This window comes from Solea solea, chromosome 20, assembly GCF_958295425.1.
Source record: "Solea solea chromosome 20, fSolSol10.1, whole genome shotgun sequence".
Lineage (NCBI taxonomy): Eukaryota > Metazoa > Chordata > Actinopteri > Pleuronectiformes > Soleidae > Solea > Solea solea.
The window spans coordinates 10088758-10107595 of NC_081153.1; the positions used below are offsets into that span (position 1 = coordinate 10088758).

General features: G+C 39.5%; 3 protein-coding genes across 4 annotated transcripts; all 3 read left to right on the forward strand.

Annotated features, from left to right (window-relative positions):
- The first annotated feature begins 1793 nt into the window (after positions 1–1793).
- Positions 1794–4720, forward strand: LOC131447621 (glutathione S-transferase A-like). Its single transcript, XM_058619519.1, has 6 exons — positions 1794–2048; positions 2157–2222; positions 2333–2438; positions 3060–3178; positions 4021–4106; positions 4481–4720. Exons 1-6 carry the CDS (start codon positions 1881–1883, stop codon positions 4608–4610), a joined length of 675 nt encoding a protein of 224 aa, XP_058475502.1. The 5' UTR covers positions 1794–1880; the 3' UTR covers positions 4611–4720.
- A 3082-nt stretch (positions 4721–7802) lies between these two features.
- Positions 7803–10129, forward strand: LOC131447620 (coagulation factor XI-like). The gene is made up of 9 exons (XM_058619517.1): positions 7803–7930; positions 8138–8294; positions 8371–8480; positions 8592–8754; positions 8971–9089; positions 9185–9317; positions 9401–9507; positions 9625–9784; positions 9925–10129. The coding sequence occupies exons 1-9, from the start codon at positions 7870–7872 to the stop codon at positions 10025–10027; spliced, it is 1113 nt and encodes a 370-aa protein (XP_058475500.1). The 5' UTR covers positions 7803–7869; the 3' UTR covers positions 10028–10129.
- A 717-nt stretch (positions 10130–10846) lies between these two features.
- On the forward strand, positions 10847–14677 carry LOC131447619 (coagulation factor XI-like). Of its 2 annotated transcripts, none has more exons than XM_058619516.1 (9): positions 10847–11827; positions 12714–12870; positions 12947–13056; positions 13168–13330; positions 13547–13665; positions 13761–13893; positions 13979–14082; positions 14200–14359; positions 14480–14677. In XM_058619516.1, the coding sequence occupies exons 1-9, from the start codon at positions 11767–11769 to the stop codon at positions 14589–14591; spliced, it is 1119 nt and encodes a 372-aa protein (XP_058475499.1). In that variant the 5' UTR covers positions 10847–11766; the 3' UTR covers positions 14592–14677. The 2 variants fall into 2 exon arrangements, with proteins under 2 accessions (XP_058475499.1, XP_058475498.1); XM_058619515.1 differs by having other exon boundaries at positions 10857–11827; positions 13976–14082.
- Positions 14678–18838: the final 4161 nt, after the last annotated feature.

Below are 18838 nucleotides of genomic sequence, written 5' to 3' on the forward strand. Positions count from 1 at the left end.
AGGACATTTCATTTCAGCGGTGTACAATCATTCTCACCTTTTTTACATTTACATTAACATTGGAAAGCTTGAGATGTTTTCACATGGAGATCACAGGATACAATTAATAGGTAATTTCTCTTCATGCTTTCTGACAGCGTGTCGCTGGTGGGCCCGCAACAAAAAAAGAATGAAGATATTTCTCGACTGAGAGGAAAAAAGTACCCCTATTCTAGTATTACAGAGCTTAATGCAAATCGGTGAAGTATTCCTTTGACACTATAATAGGCCCATAAGACTAAATGTATGACATTTAAAAACGTCCAATGTAAAAAGGAAAAACTGTATGAATACATTAACTCGACTATTAAATAATGAATTCAGGGTTGGGCCAGGGAGTCTTTCACAACCGCGTCCTGTGTACACATGACAACAAACCACACCAGACAAACACTGAACAAAATGCAAAACAAAGACGGCGTCACACACTGAAAAGGCATTCAGAGCAAAAGCAGGCGATTCCTCTTCGTGACATATCAAATTAAAAGCTGTGTGAGTAATTACTGCTCTTCGAGTGCTTTGTCAACAAGTATTTGTCTACGTCACGGTCGTCAGGCAGAGTGAGCAAAGTCATGCACTCGCTCATAGTAACATGATACTTCTGCAGATGCCGATGCTGATTATGTTTGTAGTGACGGAGAATGTGAACTGAATGAATGAACTGACAAATATTCTCAACAATGTGTAGTCATTCTGCGACTGCAGATGAAGGGGAGCCGGTTCATTACATAACTGCTTTACTTCCACACAGTTTAATGAGTAAAGGAAACTGGGTTCTGTAGTTTTTGGAAATTTGAAACCGCTCCAATGCAGAGGAAGAGGCGTCCAGGAGCTGTGCATTGTATGTGAACAATGAGCAAAAGCTGCTCAGTTACACACACATGTTCACTCAGTATCGCTCTGTACAGTCAGGGTTGATTAGGGAGGGGGTGTCTGTTACAGCCAGAACATATTTTATTATTTAAATGACTGGTTTGGAAGGTTGTGCACCTGATGCCAGAGCTGGAACTCTGTCTGTCTGTCTGTGTGTGTGTGTGTGTGTGTGTGTTTGTGCACAGGGGTTAATGGAAAGTGCTGAGTCACTGTGACTCACTAACATTCACATGTCGTGATGCAGCAAATCCCTGCAGAAATAGATCAAAACTAAAAACCTGGGCACCATGCATTAACAAAGAGAAGTTAACAATTTTGGCTTGAAATTTTTTTTTATAAAAAATTATAACTAAACCCGCTGTAAAATCACCGTTAGAAGCAAAGTTGCCTCGGTTAATGTTGTGTTTGTTGCTTTTAAGTACATGCAGTGTCATTATTAGGTGTAATAAGCTCTTACAAATGTACAAAAGTATTCTAATATAACTTTTTTTTATCGTTTCTTAAACTGCGACGTCCGTTAACAAAGAGTGTGAACACAAAGCAAGAGAAGTCCCTCCTCCACACGTTCGGTTTTGCTAAAGCCTGTTGATACAAGCACCGAGAGGCAAACTCTACTTTTTTTTAAAGAGTTTATAAAAGCAGCCATGTGATTTGGAGACGGTTGTAAATAAATAAAAAAATAAACACATGAAAAAGTGTTTTTGTATGACATTAGCATACTCTGCCCTGATTTAATTCACGGAGGCAGTTGTAGAGGAAGCGTTATTACTTGTGACTTGCACATCTTCGATGACCACGCAAAAAAAAAAAAAAGGGGGTTGGAACTTAATTCCACCAACCCAGGAAGGAGTGGAAGTTGTTATAAAAGCAGGGATTTGTCACACACTAACTTCACTCCTCACCTCCACCTGACTTCCACACTTCCAGCTTCTGACGCTCAGGTGCAACAGCTCCTCTCTGAAACCACCATGGCCAAGGAAATGACTCTGCTGTGGGGCTCCGGCTCTCCTCCCTGTTGGAGGGTGATGATCGCCCTCGAGGAGAAGAACCTACAGGGCTACAAGCAGAAAATGTTGTCCTTTGAGAAAATGGAGCACAAGTCTGAGGAGGTCATGAAAATGAACCCCAGGGGTCAGGTATGTTGTTCAACTCCTCATGCATGCATCATTCTTTTTTTCTATGTTAAGATTAATAAGAATACTTGAAAAGCAAACGAAGCTTCAGCTGCATTCCATCTTTCACAGCTTCCTGCTTTCAAACATGGGGAGTATGTGTTGAATGAATCCTATGCTGCCTGCCTTTACCTGGAGGTAAGAGTCTTCACCAGTGTTTTAAAGTGAATTTGTCATGAAACTGTAAGCGACAAGCTTACGAGACTGAGCGTAGCAAAGTTCATATGTCATCATGTCTCCAACAATAGAACCAGTTCAAGTCCCAGGGGAGCAAGCTGACTCCTGAGTGTCCTGCAGAACTGGCGATGATGTACCAACGCTCGTTCGAGGGGCTAACACTTGCTCAGAAAATGGGTTTGTACTTCACAGTAATGCATCAGACAATGTTTCTTCCTGCAAAGAAAGTATTTTATTTTTGCTGTAACCAGGCTGTTGTTGCCAGTCATAACGCCGCCCGTTGGGACTCTGTGCAACACTTGGCAACATCATCCACTAATCTGCCACCTTTAAACCTCCCCTAGAGGCTTCACATCTTCAGAAGCTCCAACATCAACAGCTTCTCTCCCCCCGCCCTCCAATGAGACCTGTGTTGTTCAAAACACATGCAGTGCACTAATGAGTAGCACGTCCACATCATTAAGCGGCTGCACAAGGCGTTACATCTGTGTGTTGCACAGAGGTCAGGTGTTAATCCCACATAGAGTCATATGCTCAGATTGGCCTGCAGCTGTAGTCATGGGACGCAATATCACAAAAAGAGGGGGGAAAAAAAGGCTGAATTACATCAAACTGAGCAACTGTATATTGCATGACGCTGTTGTGCTTGACCACACCCTCCTCTCTTGGAGGGGAAATGATAAAAGAAATAGTTTCAACCCACTGGAATGCATGTTGTATGTTTTTGGATCGATTTTTACTGATACGCCTCGGAGCTCGTCACTGGTTGTAAGTGACTTTTATTCTTCTCTTCTACAGCGGATGTTATCTACTACAACTGGAAGGTTCCAGAGGGAGAGAGACACGACTCTGCTGTGAAGAGAAACCGAGAGGCTCTGAGTGCTGAGCTGAAGCTGTGGGAGGGTTACCTGCAGAAGGTAAACACGTCGTAAGCAATTACACTGCAAAAAATGCCTCTAAAAAAACAAAAACAAATCACTATTAGGGGAAAAGTATTTGTTTCAAGCAAAACTATTTGCCAGTGCAGCAAGAAAATGGCACTTAAGTTTTCTTGAAACCAGAAAAAAATACCTTTTTAAAACAGGCCAAATTAACTTAAGTATCTTCAGCCTCAATAAGTAAAGAAGTCCAAAATTTGATTTGATAAATACACTGAATTCAGATATCAGATTTTAATTTTTTGCAGTGAGCTTGTTAATTTAGCCACTTTAACACAGAAAAGTATCTTAAAATTATGGAAAAAAAAATAAGACTGATTTTAAGAAAGATTCACTTAAAATGAGTCTTAACTTTACTTGATTAAGCTAAATCTAAGAATATTTGGTTTATTTCTACAGGATTGTTTTTGCAGAGTAGGAGAGTGAGCGTCCATCTGTGGTAGACTATTAACAGTGTGATAAACTGTCTATCACTCTCACTGTGAGCACGTAATGCTCGTAAAAAAACAGTCTTGTTCGATTACACATTCAACCTGAACCTGAGATGAACCTGAAACACTTTTTTGCACTCGTTTTTGTCTTTAACTGTATTCTCTTTCCACATTGTGGATTTATTTTTGAATTTTACTACTGCATATCAATTTGATGCACCAATGACCAAATTTGAAGTAGGTAGGGGTAGACTTTGACTCATAGATATACATTTATGTGCTATTTAATGTCCCCTTTTCTTTAGTTTTGACAAAAGGAGGTTAGCAATTTCCACCTGTTGCTTATATAAGTTATAAGCACACAATAATTGCTCTTCTAACGTTCTTCAGTGTTCAGGCTGTTTCCTGGCAGGAAAGTGCTTTACCATGGCTGATGTGATCGTTTTTCCAACCATCGCTTACATCTTTCGTTTTGGGTAAGTGGAATAAATCAGGGTTTGTTTGTTTGTTTTACACAAAAACCTGAAAGTCCAGCAGCAGCAAAGGGAGCTGAGCTGATAACATTTTACTTGTAATATAGAATGGATTGTCAAAGTATAATTCAGCCTCTGTACAAAATACACATACTTCAATACTTAAATCGGTGTCAATGCAAGACCAGTGTTCAGTGCAGACAGAGATTCTTTAGTCTGCTGTGGGGAAGAAAAAAAAAATGGCAAACAAAGCTTCTTCTCACTGCACGTTTTGGCGCAGTAACATTGCTCGGCCAGCGGGGGGGTTGTTAACCCCTGGATTAAAAGTACAGTAAAATGTAAATCAGCATGGACACTAACTGTTCTTCTTTCTACAGGTTATCTGAGGAACGTTACCCCAAACTGGCAGCTTACTACAACTGTCTGAAGGACAGGCCCAGTATCAAAAAAAGCTGGCCACCCACCTGGCAGGAGAGCCAGGGACAAGACACTCTGAAAGACCTCTAAGATACCAATGCACCCTCCTCCATTTTGTAATAAGCAATTTCCTGTCATTGCACTTATTTAGCTGACTGCATTTGCAAAGAAATAAAATATAAGCACTTGCTCTTAATGCACTTTGGTTTCCTAAACCTCGTTTTTTTTTTTCTCTTCTTAAACACTTTTCGTGTTGTCCAGTAAACAAAAAGCCAAAGATGACTTTCAATTTTGCCTAGTATTTTCTGAATATCACTTTTTCACTCCGCCTCACCAAATTTAAAACCTTATTTCTCAGAAAGTTGGGACACTTTCGCTATTAAAAACCAAACTCTTATGACATGAATATTTATGCAGTCTTGTATAAAGTAGGGATACTTGTATCTCACCAGAAAATGACTTTGGTAGATGTTGAAGTCACTTTACTGTACTTTAGGGAAACTGAGGTTGTGAAGCACAATTTTTCAAAAATACTACTCCGACATGCCCAAACTAGAGTATATCTCTGCAACTACAAGCTCTATGTGAATATCTTGGTATCAAAATAAAGATAACACTTGTGAGATTCCACCGGAAGTGAGTAAGTAGTAAGTTTCCCTGTAGATACCACTGTGCCAGAGTAAATGCCGATGGGACCCACCATAAATGAAGGATTTTTTTCCCTCGCCCTAAAATAAATATTGCATTTTAAAATAAATATCACCTTTAAAAATGTGCATTAGGAGCTTAAAAACTTATGGAAGTCATGTAACATGTGGACATTAGCTCTGCAAAGTCTGATGCTGCTGAAGTGAAGCGGAGTCAAATTACAGAGGTTTTAGTAAAGAGATGCCTATAGGCAACTCAAGTTTGGCACTATCTGTGCCAGTTTAGATTACTATGGGTACCACATTATTAAACCCATTTAATTGTATTTACATGTCACTATTGGTCTAATAAAAACTTGTTTAGAATTAAAAAAAAATACTCAAAAATACTCAAAAATCTATTTATTTGTGGCTCTTTTCTCTGGAGCGTCAGAGACAACTGTTCAGAGCCATAGCTCGCTCTGGCTGACATTGGCCAATCTGGGTGATTGACAGCTCGTTTTAATCCTCTAAACCAATAGAATCAGGTTCCGGTCTCCGAATGCACGTAACTCCCTCCCTTTGCGTGTCAGAAGGACGCAAATGCGTATGACGCAATTTGACGGACATTCGCCCTTCTCCAATCAGAACGAGCTAATGTCGCTCTGGAATGACCAATCAGACCAGGAACAGTCCCCAAAGCATGCTGGGAAGTGTAGGTCTTCATTAAAAGCGGGTTTTGTTCCGGTGAAAATAGCTTGTTTTGGTAAACAGCAAAGGTTTAAAGGTAAGACAACATTTCTGGTTGTACTTCTTGAAAGTGAGTTGTTGATTTGCTCTTATTTCGCGACTGGATCCGATTCAATTGAATTTCTGAATTCTGGTTATAATGTGTATATAAGTGATATAAATGGTACCGTTGGAATTTGTGGAGTCTTTGGTGTCGAGCAGACTTTTTTGTTTGTTTGTTTGTTTGTTTGTTTTTTTCCCATAATTACGCTGATTCTCCTGTGCCGTTTTTCAGTGTTTACACTGTTACGGTGTTTTACGGCTCGTGCTGCTTTGACCAGTTGGTGTTTAATCTGTGTTTGGTGAAGATAAGAATGTTTTTATGAGCGTTTAGGCGAGTTTCTGACCTGCAACATGTCACTAATGGTCAAAGGTAGAAATTACATTAAATTACATTACATTAGTGAAGTGCCTTTGATACGTAGCCTATGTGTCACAGTGAGTGAGCTCAAAAGTTGGGAGAGTTTGAAAAGGTTATTCGAGGGTTACACAATTAGCAGTTATGCAAATTGGGTATAAATGCCAATAGAAAATTGGAATTCATCACAGGAGGTAGAGAAACTATGTTTCTCAGAGCCAGATTGCAAAGAATGTAGGGCACAATTAAAGATTCAAAAGAGGCCAACAACAACAGAGCCTGCTGCTGAATATTGGTGAATATTGAGCCCTCGGACGGTACAATATCAGTATATATTTTAGATACTTACATACAGTAAAAAAAGACCCTGGATTCTCCTCTGGGCCTAAACTCATCTGAGATCCAGTGGAAATTTCTGTGATCTGTGGTTTCAGCTTGTTTTTTCCCCCCCAGAAAAATAGAATGTTGGATCAATGATCATCATTAGTACAAAGGTTTATTTCAGCAGGTCAATGGAAGGCCTCAATCTGCATGAGTTCCAACAGAGTGGCTCGTCCACATCCGTCTGCTGTTGAAAATGTACTGTATACCGATCATGAAGACAAGAATCATAACAGCGACCACGCACTGTTCCATTCTGCTCAAGTCTCATCAACAGCAAGAATGAGAATATTGCACTCGCAAACCCACAGCAATTAGTACCTTTTGATTTCCAAACAATTAAAGTACACTTAAAGGAAATTGTAAAGTGTCCTCTGTCCAACATTTTCCTTTCGTGGCAGGCATCAACTGGTAAACATGTTCTTATGACATAAAGCCATGTTCCCTGTACTGCTGGATGTTAGAGGGGATCAGTCTCAATCTTTAATTGCTGCACTTGTAGAGTTTTGACAGCAGGGGTCAGCAAAGTGCAGCTCACTATGATCTGATCTTAGCAAACAATGTCTCACATTATTTATTTTTATTTTTTTATTTTTTTAAATATTACTATTATAAATCTTTATTGATCTTGTTTATATAAAAACTAGAGCTGCAACTAACGATTATTTTCATAATCGATTAATCCTTCGATTATTTTCTTGATTAATCGATTAATCATTTGGTCCATAAAATATCAGAAAACCTTAAAAAATGATGATTAGTGTTCGTCAAACCAGGAAATGATGATGTTCTCAAATGTCTTGTTTTGTCCACAAACCAAAATGATTGACTTTTAATCATTTCTTTGTTATCCAGAGCAAAGAAACGGAGAAAATATTCACATTTAAGAAGCTTAAACAATCAGAAATCTTGTTTTAATCATGAAAAAAGCTTCAAACGGATTAATCGATTATCAAAATAGTTGTCGATCGTTTCAGCTCTAATAAAAACATTAATAAACAAGCTGCTCACTCCCCTTTGCTACTTGCTGTCAGGTTACTGATTGGTTGGACCTTAAAGGTCAGTGACTCTGTGGACCTTGGACAGGTCAATATGCCTTAGGACAACATTGAAGCGGTTTTATATCCGTGTGTGTGTATATATATATGTATGTGTGTATGTAAACCCTCTGCAGAGTGTCAGGACAACCACAAAGATGGAAGCCCTTCAGATTTTCATGGTACTGCTCTCCGTGTGGAGCCTCTCCAATAGCCAAGGTAATTGATTCATACTTGAAACGTGTTGAAAATGACAAGTACATTTCTTAATTGTTTGGTTTCACACACATTGTCGCATTGTTGACTCACAGCAGGCTGTCTAGAGTGTAACCCCATCGTTCGCCTCATCCAGCTGGGACTGGATGAGGTGGACAAAGCGGTGGACATGCGCCAGTTTGTTCACGTAAACGTGTCTTGTTTCCACAGAATGTCGCCCATATCTCGTGGAGAACATAGATTTCCCAGGAACTGACATAACATTCCTCTACTCTCCTGATGTGAAACACTGTCAGTATCTGTGCACCGAGCACCCCTCCTGCCTCTTCTTTACCTTCATTCGACAAGACTGGACAACAGATAACAGGTAAACTACTTACTACTTACTCTCTTAAGTTTTCCTTCATAAAACAAACAATGCATTCATTTATTCTTCTTTGTAGGAACTTTTACTGCTACCTTAAATCCACTCCCACTGGAGAGCCTAATGTCCAGACTCCACTACTTGGTGTCACCTCTGGCTTTTCTCTCAAAACCTGCAACTTAAACTCAAGTAATCTTACAGTCTTTCAAATGATCACGAAAATCAAAGAAAAAGATGTCATTTGTCATATTTTTTTTAACTTCCTCTGTCTTCCTTCCTCTGATTCTGACTGTCTGTCAGAACCATGTCTGTCTCAGGTTTACCAGGACATCGACTTCTACGGATCAGATTACAGATTCCTGTTCACGTCCAGCTCTGATGAGTGTCAGACATTTTGCTCCAATGACCCGAACTGTCACTTCTTCACTTTTATAAACGATGCCTTCACACCAGAGAAATACAGGTACATAACGGGTGACAATGTATCAATTTAGTGCAGTTTGACTTTCATTGACCTGTACATGTAACTCAACAGTATCTTTGGCGGTATATTTCCAAGTCGGTGCATCTTTTCTCTGAGCTGAGGCTGAAATCACTTTGTCAGATTGTGCTCTGGAAAGTGAAATGATGACGGAAGCTCCATCATTAAACACTGACATTGCTTCTTCCTCTGTTTCAGGTTTAAATGTCACCTTAAACAGAGCTGGTCAATACCACGGACTCTTATTGTAAAGAAAGAGGTTGGCCTAGTATCTGGATTCTCTGAACAGCTACAAATGAGTCCATATTTGGAGCCAGGTATGCAATTTTCTCTGTCAGTTCAAGGAACACGTGTCCGTCTGTCAGGTAGTTGTGTATTCTCTCTCACACTTTTTACCTGTGGTTTTCCACAGCGTGCCAGAGGAAGCTTTTTGCAAACACTGATATCCCAGGAAACAGCTTGGAGACCCTGCCTGCTGCCGGTGCTGAGCACTGTCACGCCCTGTGCTCTGCTCATTCAACTTGCACCTACTTCTCTTATGACAGGTATGCTGTGGCTAAATCTTTTTGTTGACTGTGCTAAAGTGGTCAGACAAATTCCAAATTTTCATGTGTCATTATTTTTGTAGCAATGACTTCAACTGCTACTTGAAGAAGAATCCAAATGAAATGGTGAAGAAGGCCAAAGTGGGCGTCACATCTGGGATTCCATCGCGTTTCTGTCAGCTGGATAATGGTATGGATCTGTGTCACGATAAAAACACCGTTCACAAACTACAATAACTTTAGTTTGGTGAGTTTGGTTGGAAACGACCACGGACAGCAGACTAACCTTGTCCCTCTTTGCTGACAGACTGGCTGAAGGTGGATTATGACGGAGTGCATTTCCATGGCTCTGACATTCGCCACGAGAAGATGCAGAATGCAGACAAATGTCGGAAGACATGCACTGCAGATCGTCAATGCCAGTTCTACACCTACTTTAAAGATTCCCATTCCAACAGTGATTACAGGTACAGTTTTCCATGTATGTATGTATGTATGTATAACATATCTATGTGTATATGTATGAATGCATGCATAATTGAAAAAAACTATGAAATATTGCCAAGATTTGCTGAGTTAAAGTTGTTATTGTCATTTATTTTCCCAGGGGACTCTGCTTTATGAAGAGTGTCATCACCATGTCAGCTCCTCCTAAAGTTTCCAAACTCAACAATGTTGTGTCCGGATTCCCCCTGAAGAGCAAATGCTAACGTGTGGAATAAATGTGTACAGAGCAAGAGTGACAACCCTCGTGCTCCCAGCATTATTTCCTTTCCATAAATCTAAAATCTATAAATATCATAAATCATTAATTGATCTCTGGTCCATTTTTCTGCACTCGTCCATCGCATGTTTTCCTTTTCTTTTTTTAAATGGGAGTAGTGATAATTGTGCAGAAGTCACACAAGTGACAATTTTTATTCAATATTTGTTCACAAAAACGAGTCAAACAAACTGAACTGTGGCGTATTTCCATAATTTCACACACATTCAATCCGACCTTTTGCTCAGGTGTGTTTATATAGTTGGTGGAAATGAAAAATAATAATAATAAATGTATCCTAGGTTGTGCTGAAAAGGATATAAGACACTCCTTATTGCTCATTTTGATCGCCTCTGTATATACGTTTTAACATAATGAAAAAAAATACATGTAAAAAAAAAAAAAAAGAAAGCAGCCTAAACGTTCTGTGTACTAAGGGTTAACTTTGAACACCAGCGGAGAAAAGCAAATTCCACTTGGAACGTGAACTGTACATAAAACCACCATATGTTTTTCTTTCGGCTTTACGATTTAGTTTCAACACAGCAAGTCACCTGCCTCCATCGTTTTGATTTTCCCCAACTATATGTTGAGCAAAAAGTACTCAAAATGTTTAAAATTGTTTTTACTTGAACTGTGAACTTTGGAAATATGTCACAGTTCAAAGTTCACTTTGGCTTGTTTTTATGAACAAAAATAAAAGAAAAACAGTCTAATTTTGTATATTCTGCACAATTATTGCTACTCTATATCACTACTAAAAATGCAATATAAAAAACATCATCACTTTGACTCAACAACACATATCATAACACACATATTTATGAGAATTTTCATTTTGTGTCCTCTATACGACATTCAGCATTATTTTACACGTTTCTGCTTCAGGTAACACTTTACAGAAGTGTTTTGGCTTCTCTCTCTCTTTACAGGTCACCACACTGGATCACCTACTTTGTTTGGTAATCCATATATTTGATTTGGCATGTCGTAAAGTAGAATGTTCATAGTTCATTTTGTGACACAGACCCAAAACCAGACGTAACATAATGCCAATGCAGACATGCTCCGGCTTTGGCAGAGGTGCCATTCACCCTGTTATGAGTTCATGTACCATCAAAATAATGTTGGAGATTTTTTGAAGGTTGAAATCCTTCATTGTGGAACCTCAAGGTGCAACCGTTTGGCTGGAACAGCAGTTCCTAGTTCAAATTCCGGTTCAGTCAGGTGGAGATTGAATGTTCTCTCTGCCTCAGTCTCAATAGTTTTTCACCAGTAAATCTGGCTTTCCACCAACAGTGGGTAAGACTCGTAACTGACTGTATGAATGTGTGGGTGAATGGTAATACTGACATATCTGCATGCACTTGCATCCACCTTGGTGCTCTCACCCTCCATCAGTTCACTGTTCCTATCGAGAGGAGTTCTTTCCAAGACTTCTTCTTTGTACAGTAGCTTATTCCTCTCTTGTAAGCCACTTTCATAAAAGCCTCTGCTGAATGCAAATGTAAATATTAACAGTCAAAATGTCATTCTTATTCAAAATAGTTCTGTCATCAAGCTGCTCATGCCCTTTTCTACTTGCTGTCAGGTGATTGATTGATTCTCCGCCTCAGGACAACACTGAAGCGGTTCTATATCTGTATAAATACAAGCCCTCTGCAGAGTGTCAGCACAACCAAGAAGATGGAAACCCTTCAGCTTTTCGTGGTACTGCTCTCCGTGTGCGGCCTGTCCTATAGCAAAGGTAATTGATTCATACTTGACATGTTGAAAATGACAAGTACATTTCTTAACTGTTTGGGCCTACATGGTGGTGCATTGGCTGGTGTCGTGTTTTAGTCAGGCCTCCTTCCTTCTTACGAACGATAGGTGATGGGTTGATGGTGTAGAAAGAAACCTCGTTGACACAGGACTCGTACCGAACAAAAGGGGATTTTATTTGGTTACAAGTCAGGTATCAGACCAAGCTTCTGCACGGGAGAACGTTCCTGCCGAATCTCCGAACAATTCTGCCCGCATAAGGGCCATGCTTTTAAAGGTTTTGTGACATCATCCTATACCTCACATTTGACCATTTTAGGTATTCTTATCTTAATATAGAAGCCACCTGGTGTTAGACAGAGAAGACCAAAGTCTCCCATTGCCCAGGTGCCTCGTCCCTGAAAAACAAACATAGTTACTAAACTATACATTCTCTGTGCTGACCAGAGCCCAAACAAGGCAGTGTCCAGGCCTGACCTGGAGACCTCTGCTGTGAACCTGTTGTAAACTGTCATAGGTGATACATCCAAACCCCAAAATAACTCTCTCCTGAGAGATCTTCTGTTTGCTTATCAATACAATGAAATGTACATCTTTAAGACATTCAAGACAAAACTTTGCTGAGTTAATGTGTTCATCCAAGTTAATACACTATACTGGCATTGTTGACTCACAACAAGCAGGTCACCAGTTTGGATCCAGGTGTGACCTCGTGACCTGTCTGTATGGAATTTGCATGTTCTCCCTGTGTGCATGTGGTTTGGGCTCTGTACGTCGGCAGCCTGTCTGTCCAGCGTGTAACCCGATGAGGTGGACAAAGCCGTGGACATGCGCCAGTTTGTTCACATAAACGTGTCTTGTTTCCACAGAATGTCGCCCATATCTCGTGGAGAACATAGATTTCCCAGGAACTGACATAACATTCCTCTACTCTCCTGATGTGAAACACTGTCAGTATCTGTGCACCGAGCACCCCTCCTGCCTCTTCTTTACCTTCATTCGACAAGACTGGACAACAGATAACAGGTAAACTACTTACTACTTACTCTCTTAAGTTTTCCTTCATAAAACAAACAATGCATTCATTTATTCTTCTTTGTAGGAACTTTTACTGCTACCTTAAATCCACTCCCAGTGGACAGCCTGATGTCCAGACTCCACTACTTGGTGTCACCTCTGGCTTTTCTCTCAAAACCTGCAACTTTAACTCAAGTAATCTTACAGTCTTTCAAATGATCACGAAAATCAAAGAAAAAGATGTCATTTGTCATATTTTTTTTAACTTCCTCTGTCTTCCTTCCTCTGATTCTGACTGTCTGTCAGAACCATGTCTGTCTCAGGTTTACCAGGACATCGACTTCTACGGATCAGATTACAGATTCCTGTTCACGTCCAGCTCTGATGAGTGTCAGACATTTTGCTCCAATGACCCGAACTGTCACTTCTTCACTTTTATAAACAATGCCTACACACCAGAGAAATACAGGTACATAATGGGTGACAATGTATCAATTTAGTGCAGTTTGACTTTCATTGACCTGTACCTGTAACTCAACAGTATCTTTGGCGGCATATTTCCAAGTCGGTGCATCTTTTCTCTGAGCTGAGGCTGAAATCACTTTGTCAGATTGTGCTCTGGAAAGTGAAATGATGACGGAAGCTCCATCATTAAACACTGACATTGCTTCTTCCTCTGTTTCAGGTTTAAATGTCACCTTAAACAGAGCTGGTCGATACCACGGACTCTTATTGTAAAGAAAGAGGTTGGCCTAGTATCTGGATTCTCTGAACAGCTACAAATGAGTCCATATTTGGAGCCAGGTATGCAATTTTCTCTGTCAGTTCAAGGAACACGCGTCCGTCTGTCAGGTAGTTGTGTATTCTCTCTCACACTTTTTACCTGTGGTTTTCCACAGCGTGCCAGAGGAAGCTTTTTGCAAACACTGATATCCCAGGAAACAGCTTGGAGACCCTGCCTGCTGCCGGTGCTGAGCATTGTCACGCCCTGTGCTCTGCTCATCCAACTTGCACCTACTTCTCTTATGACAGGTATGCTGTGGCTAAATCTTTTTGTTGACTGTGCTAAAGTGGTCAGACAAATTCCTATTTTCATTTGTCATTATTTTTGTAGCAGTGACTTCAACTGCTACTTGAAGAATAATCCAAATGAAATGGTGAGGAAGTCCAAAGAGGGCGTCACATCTGGGATTCCATCGCGTTTCTGTCAGCTGGATGATGGTATGGATCTGTGTCACGATAAAAACACCGTTCACAAACTACAATAACTTTAGTTTGGTGAGTTTGGTTGGAAACGACCACGGACAGCAGACTAACCTTGTCCCTCTTTGCTGACAGACTGGCTGAAGGTGGATTATGACGGAGTGCATTTCCAAGGCTCTGACATTGGCAACGTGGCGATGCAGGATGCAGACAAATGTCGGGAGACATGCACTGCAGATCGTCAATGCCAGTTCTACACCTACTTTAAAGATTCCCATTCCAACAGTGATTACAGGTACAGTTTTACCTATATGTATGTATATATATATATACGATTGCCTGCATAGTTGAAAAAACATAAATATTGTCATGATTTGAGTTAAAGTTGTTATTTTTGTTGTTGTTATTTTCCCAGGGGACTCTGCTTTATGAAGAGTGTCATCACCATTTGGGCTCCTCCTCAAGTTTCCAAACTCAACAATGTTGTGTCTGGATTCCCCCTGAAGAGCAAATGCTCACAGGTGTAATAAATGTGTACAGAGCAAGAGTGACAACCCTCATGCTCCCAGCATTGTACTTCTCCTAAAAATAAATACATTTCACCAATGCATAATGTCTCTGGGTTTACCTCACAATATTGAACTCAAGCAGAACTGTTACAGTCTGCAGGAAAACATTGTAAACAGCAATAGAAATAGTGCTTTAATTCAAAAGAAAAAAAAAACCATATATGCAAAAGGAAATATAACACATTTCACAGGAACTCAATCAATATGAAATCAGGTGTTAAACAAAGTGGATTTGCAGCAAAAACTTCATTAACAAATCTATAAATGTAGTTTAACCCTCAGGTAAATTGGTAAATTGCCATGGTAATAATACACAACTTCTTATATGGACGTCCTGGGATCTTCAGGCTTTTTGAAATGTGCTTTCCCGTCTTCTTGTGTGTCGTTGAGTCAAAGTTACGATTCATTTTATATCGCATATTTTCTTTTAAAGAACAGGAGTAACGATCATCATGCAGAAGTCACAAGATTGACAGTTTTTCTTTTATATTTGTTCATAAAAACGAGTGAGTAAAATGGGGTGCTCAACTCTTTGTGGACAGGAAAAATGGACAGCATTTAGATTAGTAAATGATCAGTACATTTCTAGCTAATGACAACTTAATCATTTATTAATAATAATAATAATAATAATAATAATAATAATAGTAATAATAATAACAAGAATAATAATAATAATAACAATAATAATAATGATAATAATAATAATAATAATGAGTTAACATCAGGTAATAATGGAAAAATATTCATGTAAATATGAAAAGAACTTTGGCTGAAACACATGCTCAACTCTCTGTGGACAGGAAAGTTTATTCTCATGATTACTTCACCATTTAAAATGAGTCAACATGAACGAAATATTTGTAATCATTTGATGATTAACTCATCATTAAACAAACTGTGGAACAGTCTGTCTCTTCAGAAGACCTATTTTTTTTTGCTTTGGCTTTTACTACCAGTTGAGCTTGTATCTTTCTTTTTTCTTATTTATTATTATTTGTATTATTGCTATTCTTATTTTACAGGGATCTTATTGTTTCCTCTCTATTTTCCATTGCGGTTTTATTACTCATTTCATTTGGTGACATTACTTATTGTATTTTATTATTCCTTTCACTTCATTTTTAAGCATGTAAGGCACTTTGGCGCAACATGGGTAGTTTTTAAATGTGCTATATAAATATATTTGACCTTGACCTTTGACCTTGGACAAGTTTGTTTGGCTGGAACAGCAGTTCCTAGTTCAAATTGTGGTTCAGTCAGGTGGAGACTGAATGTTCTCCCTGCCTCGGTCTTAGTGGATTTTCACCAGTTAATCTGGTTTCCAACAACAAGGGTGAGCCTCTAAACTGACTGTATGAATGTGAGGGTGAATGGTAATTTGCCTGTGCATGTTAGCCAAGTAACAGACTGGCAATCCGTCTAGGTTCAGCTGGAATTCACTTCAATGAAGTCAGCTCTTTCTGCCCTCTCGCTTCATCGCGGCTCCTAACAATCTAACGTGGAAAAACACCGCTCAGCGTCGACAGAAAGCCACAAGACAGATCTGTGGTCCAAGTTATCTGTTGTAGTGTGCAGTGTGTGATCATGTTTAAACTAAAAGAGGAGTTATGTCTGAGATACTGCCTCAGCCGTATATAGACCTAACACTTATCAAATCTAAAAAAAAAAAAAACATGCCATATACAGGAAAAACTAATCTGACACTGGAACATTTCTTTCTGCAAAGACCATAAAAGTGTTCTGGTTGCTTGGGCTTGAAGGCAAGTCCCTCTATTTTGACAGTGCAAACAGGATGACAGCACACACACACACACAGGGAAACATACAGTACATGGAAACTAAAACAAAGTGTTGATAAAAGAGAGAGAATAGGTTTACTGTACTGTGTTCTGTATGATAAATAGGCTTATTTTCTGTATGATAAATAGGCTTATATTTCCTCTGTATATATTGTTAATATGGGGGGAGGGGGAGGTACAAGTTTTGTAATTTTTAACTTTGTATATTTATTCTTATTTTATTCGTATTCTTTTAACTTTTTAATTTTATTATTAGGTTTATTCTTACTTATTCTTATAGTTTTTAACTTTGTAATTTTCCAAAAAAATTGCTGCTATAAGATTTGTTTGCTGCTATAACATTCGTTACCTTTGTACACTGGAGTGCTGTGACGAAAGAATTTCCCGCAAGGGATTAATAAAGCATATTCTATTCTATTCTATTCTATTTACTGCAGTGATTAGCTTCCGTACGTCGTTTTTAACTGAAGTTTGATGTCCTCATTTTCTTGAAGAGTATAGTGACATTTAAAGGGAAATTGGACTGACACACCTCTCTGTGACAGAGGGTAACGTTGTCAATCAAACAGATTAAACACATTCATCTGTTTGATGTGTTTGCTCTGCTCTCACATGCTCACATTGTTGTGTTTGCTCACAATAGTAGTAGTAAAATATGAAGATGTTGAACTATAGGTGACAAATAACAGACCTGTGTCTGTACTGTTGTGAAGACAGTGTCATAGGGTTCATTGTGGAATAGACGGCTGTATTGTTTGCATTTGTGTTGTAAGGACATACTCTGGTGTTTTTGTAGAGAGTTTTATTCCACCACATAAAAATGTGCTGTGCCATGAGCAGGATTTGGACAAGAGGATGACTTTGTCTCTTGAGGCACAGTCATCAAAGTAGGTGGGGCCTTTCTCTGGATGGACAACGCTGGTCCCTCCATGTAGGAAAAGGTCCTATACCGTAACTCTATGACAATATTTTAAGGCTATAAATCAAAGTGCGGATCATAAGGGAGACCATTTTGGCAGCATATTGATGCTTGTCCTGGTGTTGCTATTTAAAGCTAAGGTATGGGGGATAAATGTGTGCCTAAATAGGGAAATATTTGTTAAAATACAATGCAAGCATTAAAGTGTCCAAAATAGTGTTTTTTGGAAGTACTGTACTTTCGCTGCATTTTTAAATCTGTTACTGAGTAAAAAAAAAATGTTGGCCTGAATTAAAAAGTAAAAAAAGAAAAGAATCATGCACCGAAAGTGAATGATGAGGACAGGACAATGATGAGGACAAGTGAACAATGATGAGGACAGGTGAACAATGATGAGGACAGGTGAACGATGATGAGGACAGGTGAACGATGATGAGGACAGGTGAACGGTGAGGACAGGTGAACAATGATGAGGACAGGACAATGATGAGGACAAGTGAACAATGATGAGGACAGGTGAACAATGATGAGGACAGGTGAACGATGATGAGGACAGGTGAACGGTGAGGACAGGTGAACAATGATGAGGACAGGTGAACGATGATGAGGACAGGTGAACGATGATGAGGACAGGTGAATGATGATGAGGACAGGTGAACTGGCGTTAATTAAGGTCCCTGAGTGAGTGAGAAAGTTAAAGCATTTGTGACCTTTGACCCATTTTGACTGACACATTATGTGTTTACATATTTTATTTTGTCAGCACTTTAATTTGTAATTAAAGGTTTGTCTTTAATTAAAACAACTCCCCTTTTCCTTTTTGCACGACAGGAAAGAACCCCAACCTTGTTAAAAAAGTAACTAAGTAACTTTTACTCTGAGTACATTTTAAACAAGCTATTTTTTTTACTTTAACTTGAGTACATTTTTAGACCAGCACTTTTACTTGTAATTAAGTTAAACGTTTTTGTTTTGTTTTTTAAATCAAATTAGTGGTATTTTTACTTGAGTAGAATATTTCTGTACTCTTTCTTCCTCTGGTCGATATGAACCTTTTTTTTTCTCTCACTTCCGGGATTTGGACAGTTCCTCCTTCCATACTGAAACCCTCCTCTTTTCCTGTGCATGAACCTCAACCGGTGCACCCATGCTTCACATGCACACTCACAAACACGCAGCACTTCCCTCTTTCTTTCTTTCTCTCTCCCTTGTTCCCTTCCCTCCTTCCTCTCTGCTGCCTCCAGTGTCCCCTCCCCCGTGGGAAACCCAGTGCAGTGTGACTGCGGTTGTCCTTCCTGGAAGCTGTGGTGGTGACTCTGGCTCCTCTACTCAGAGGCTACAATAGTGCCAGCCAGCCTGTGTGTGTCTGTGACAGTGTGTGTGTGTGTGTGTGTGTGTGTACGTATGCACTCTCCGCAAACATTCCACCACCATACCGTCTGTCCGACCGCCGGCCGGCCTCGCACGAGAGCCACGCCGCCACC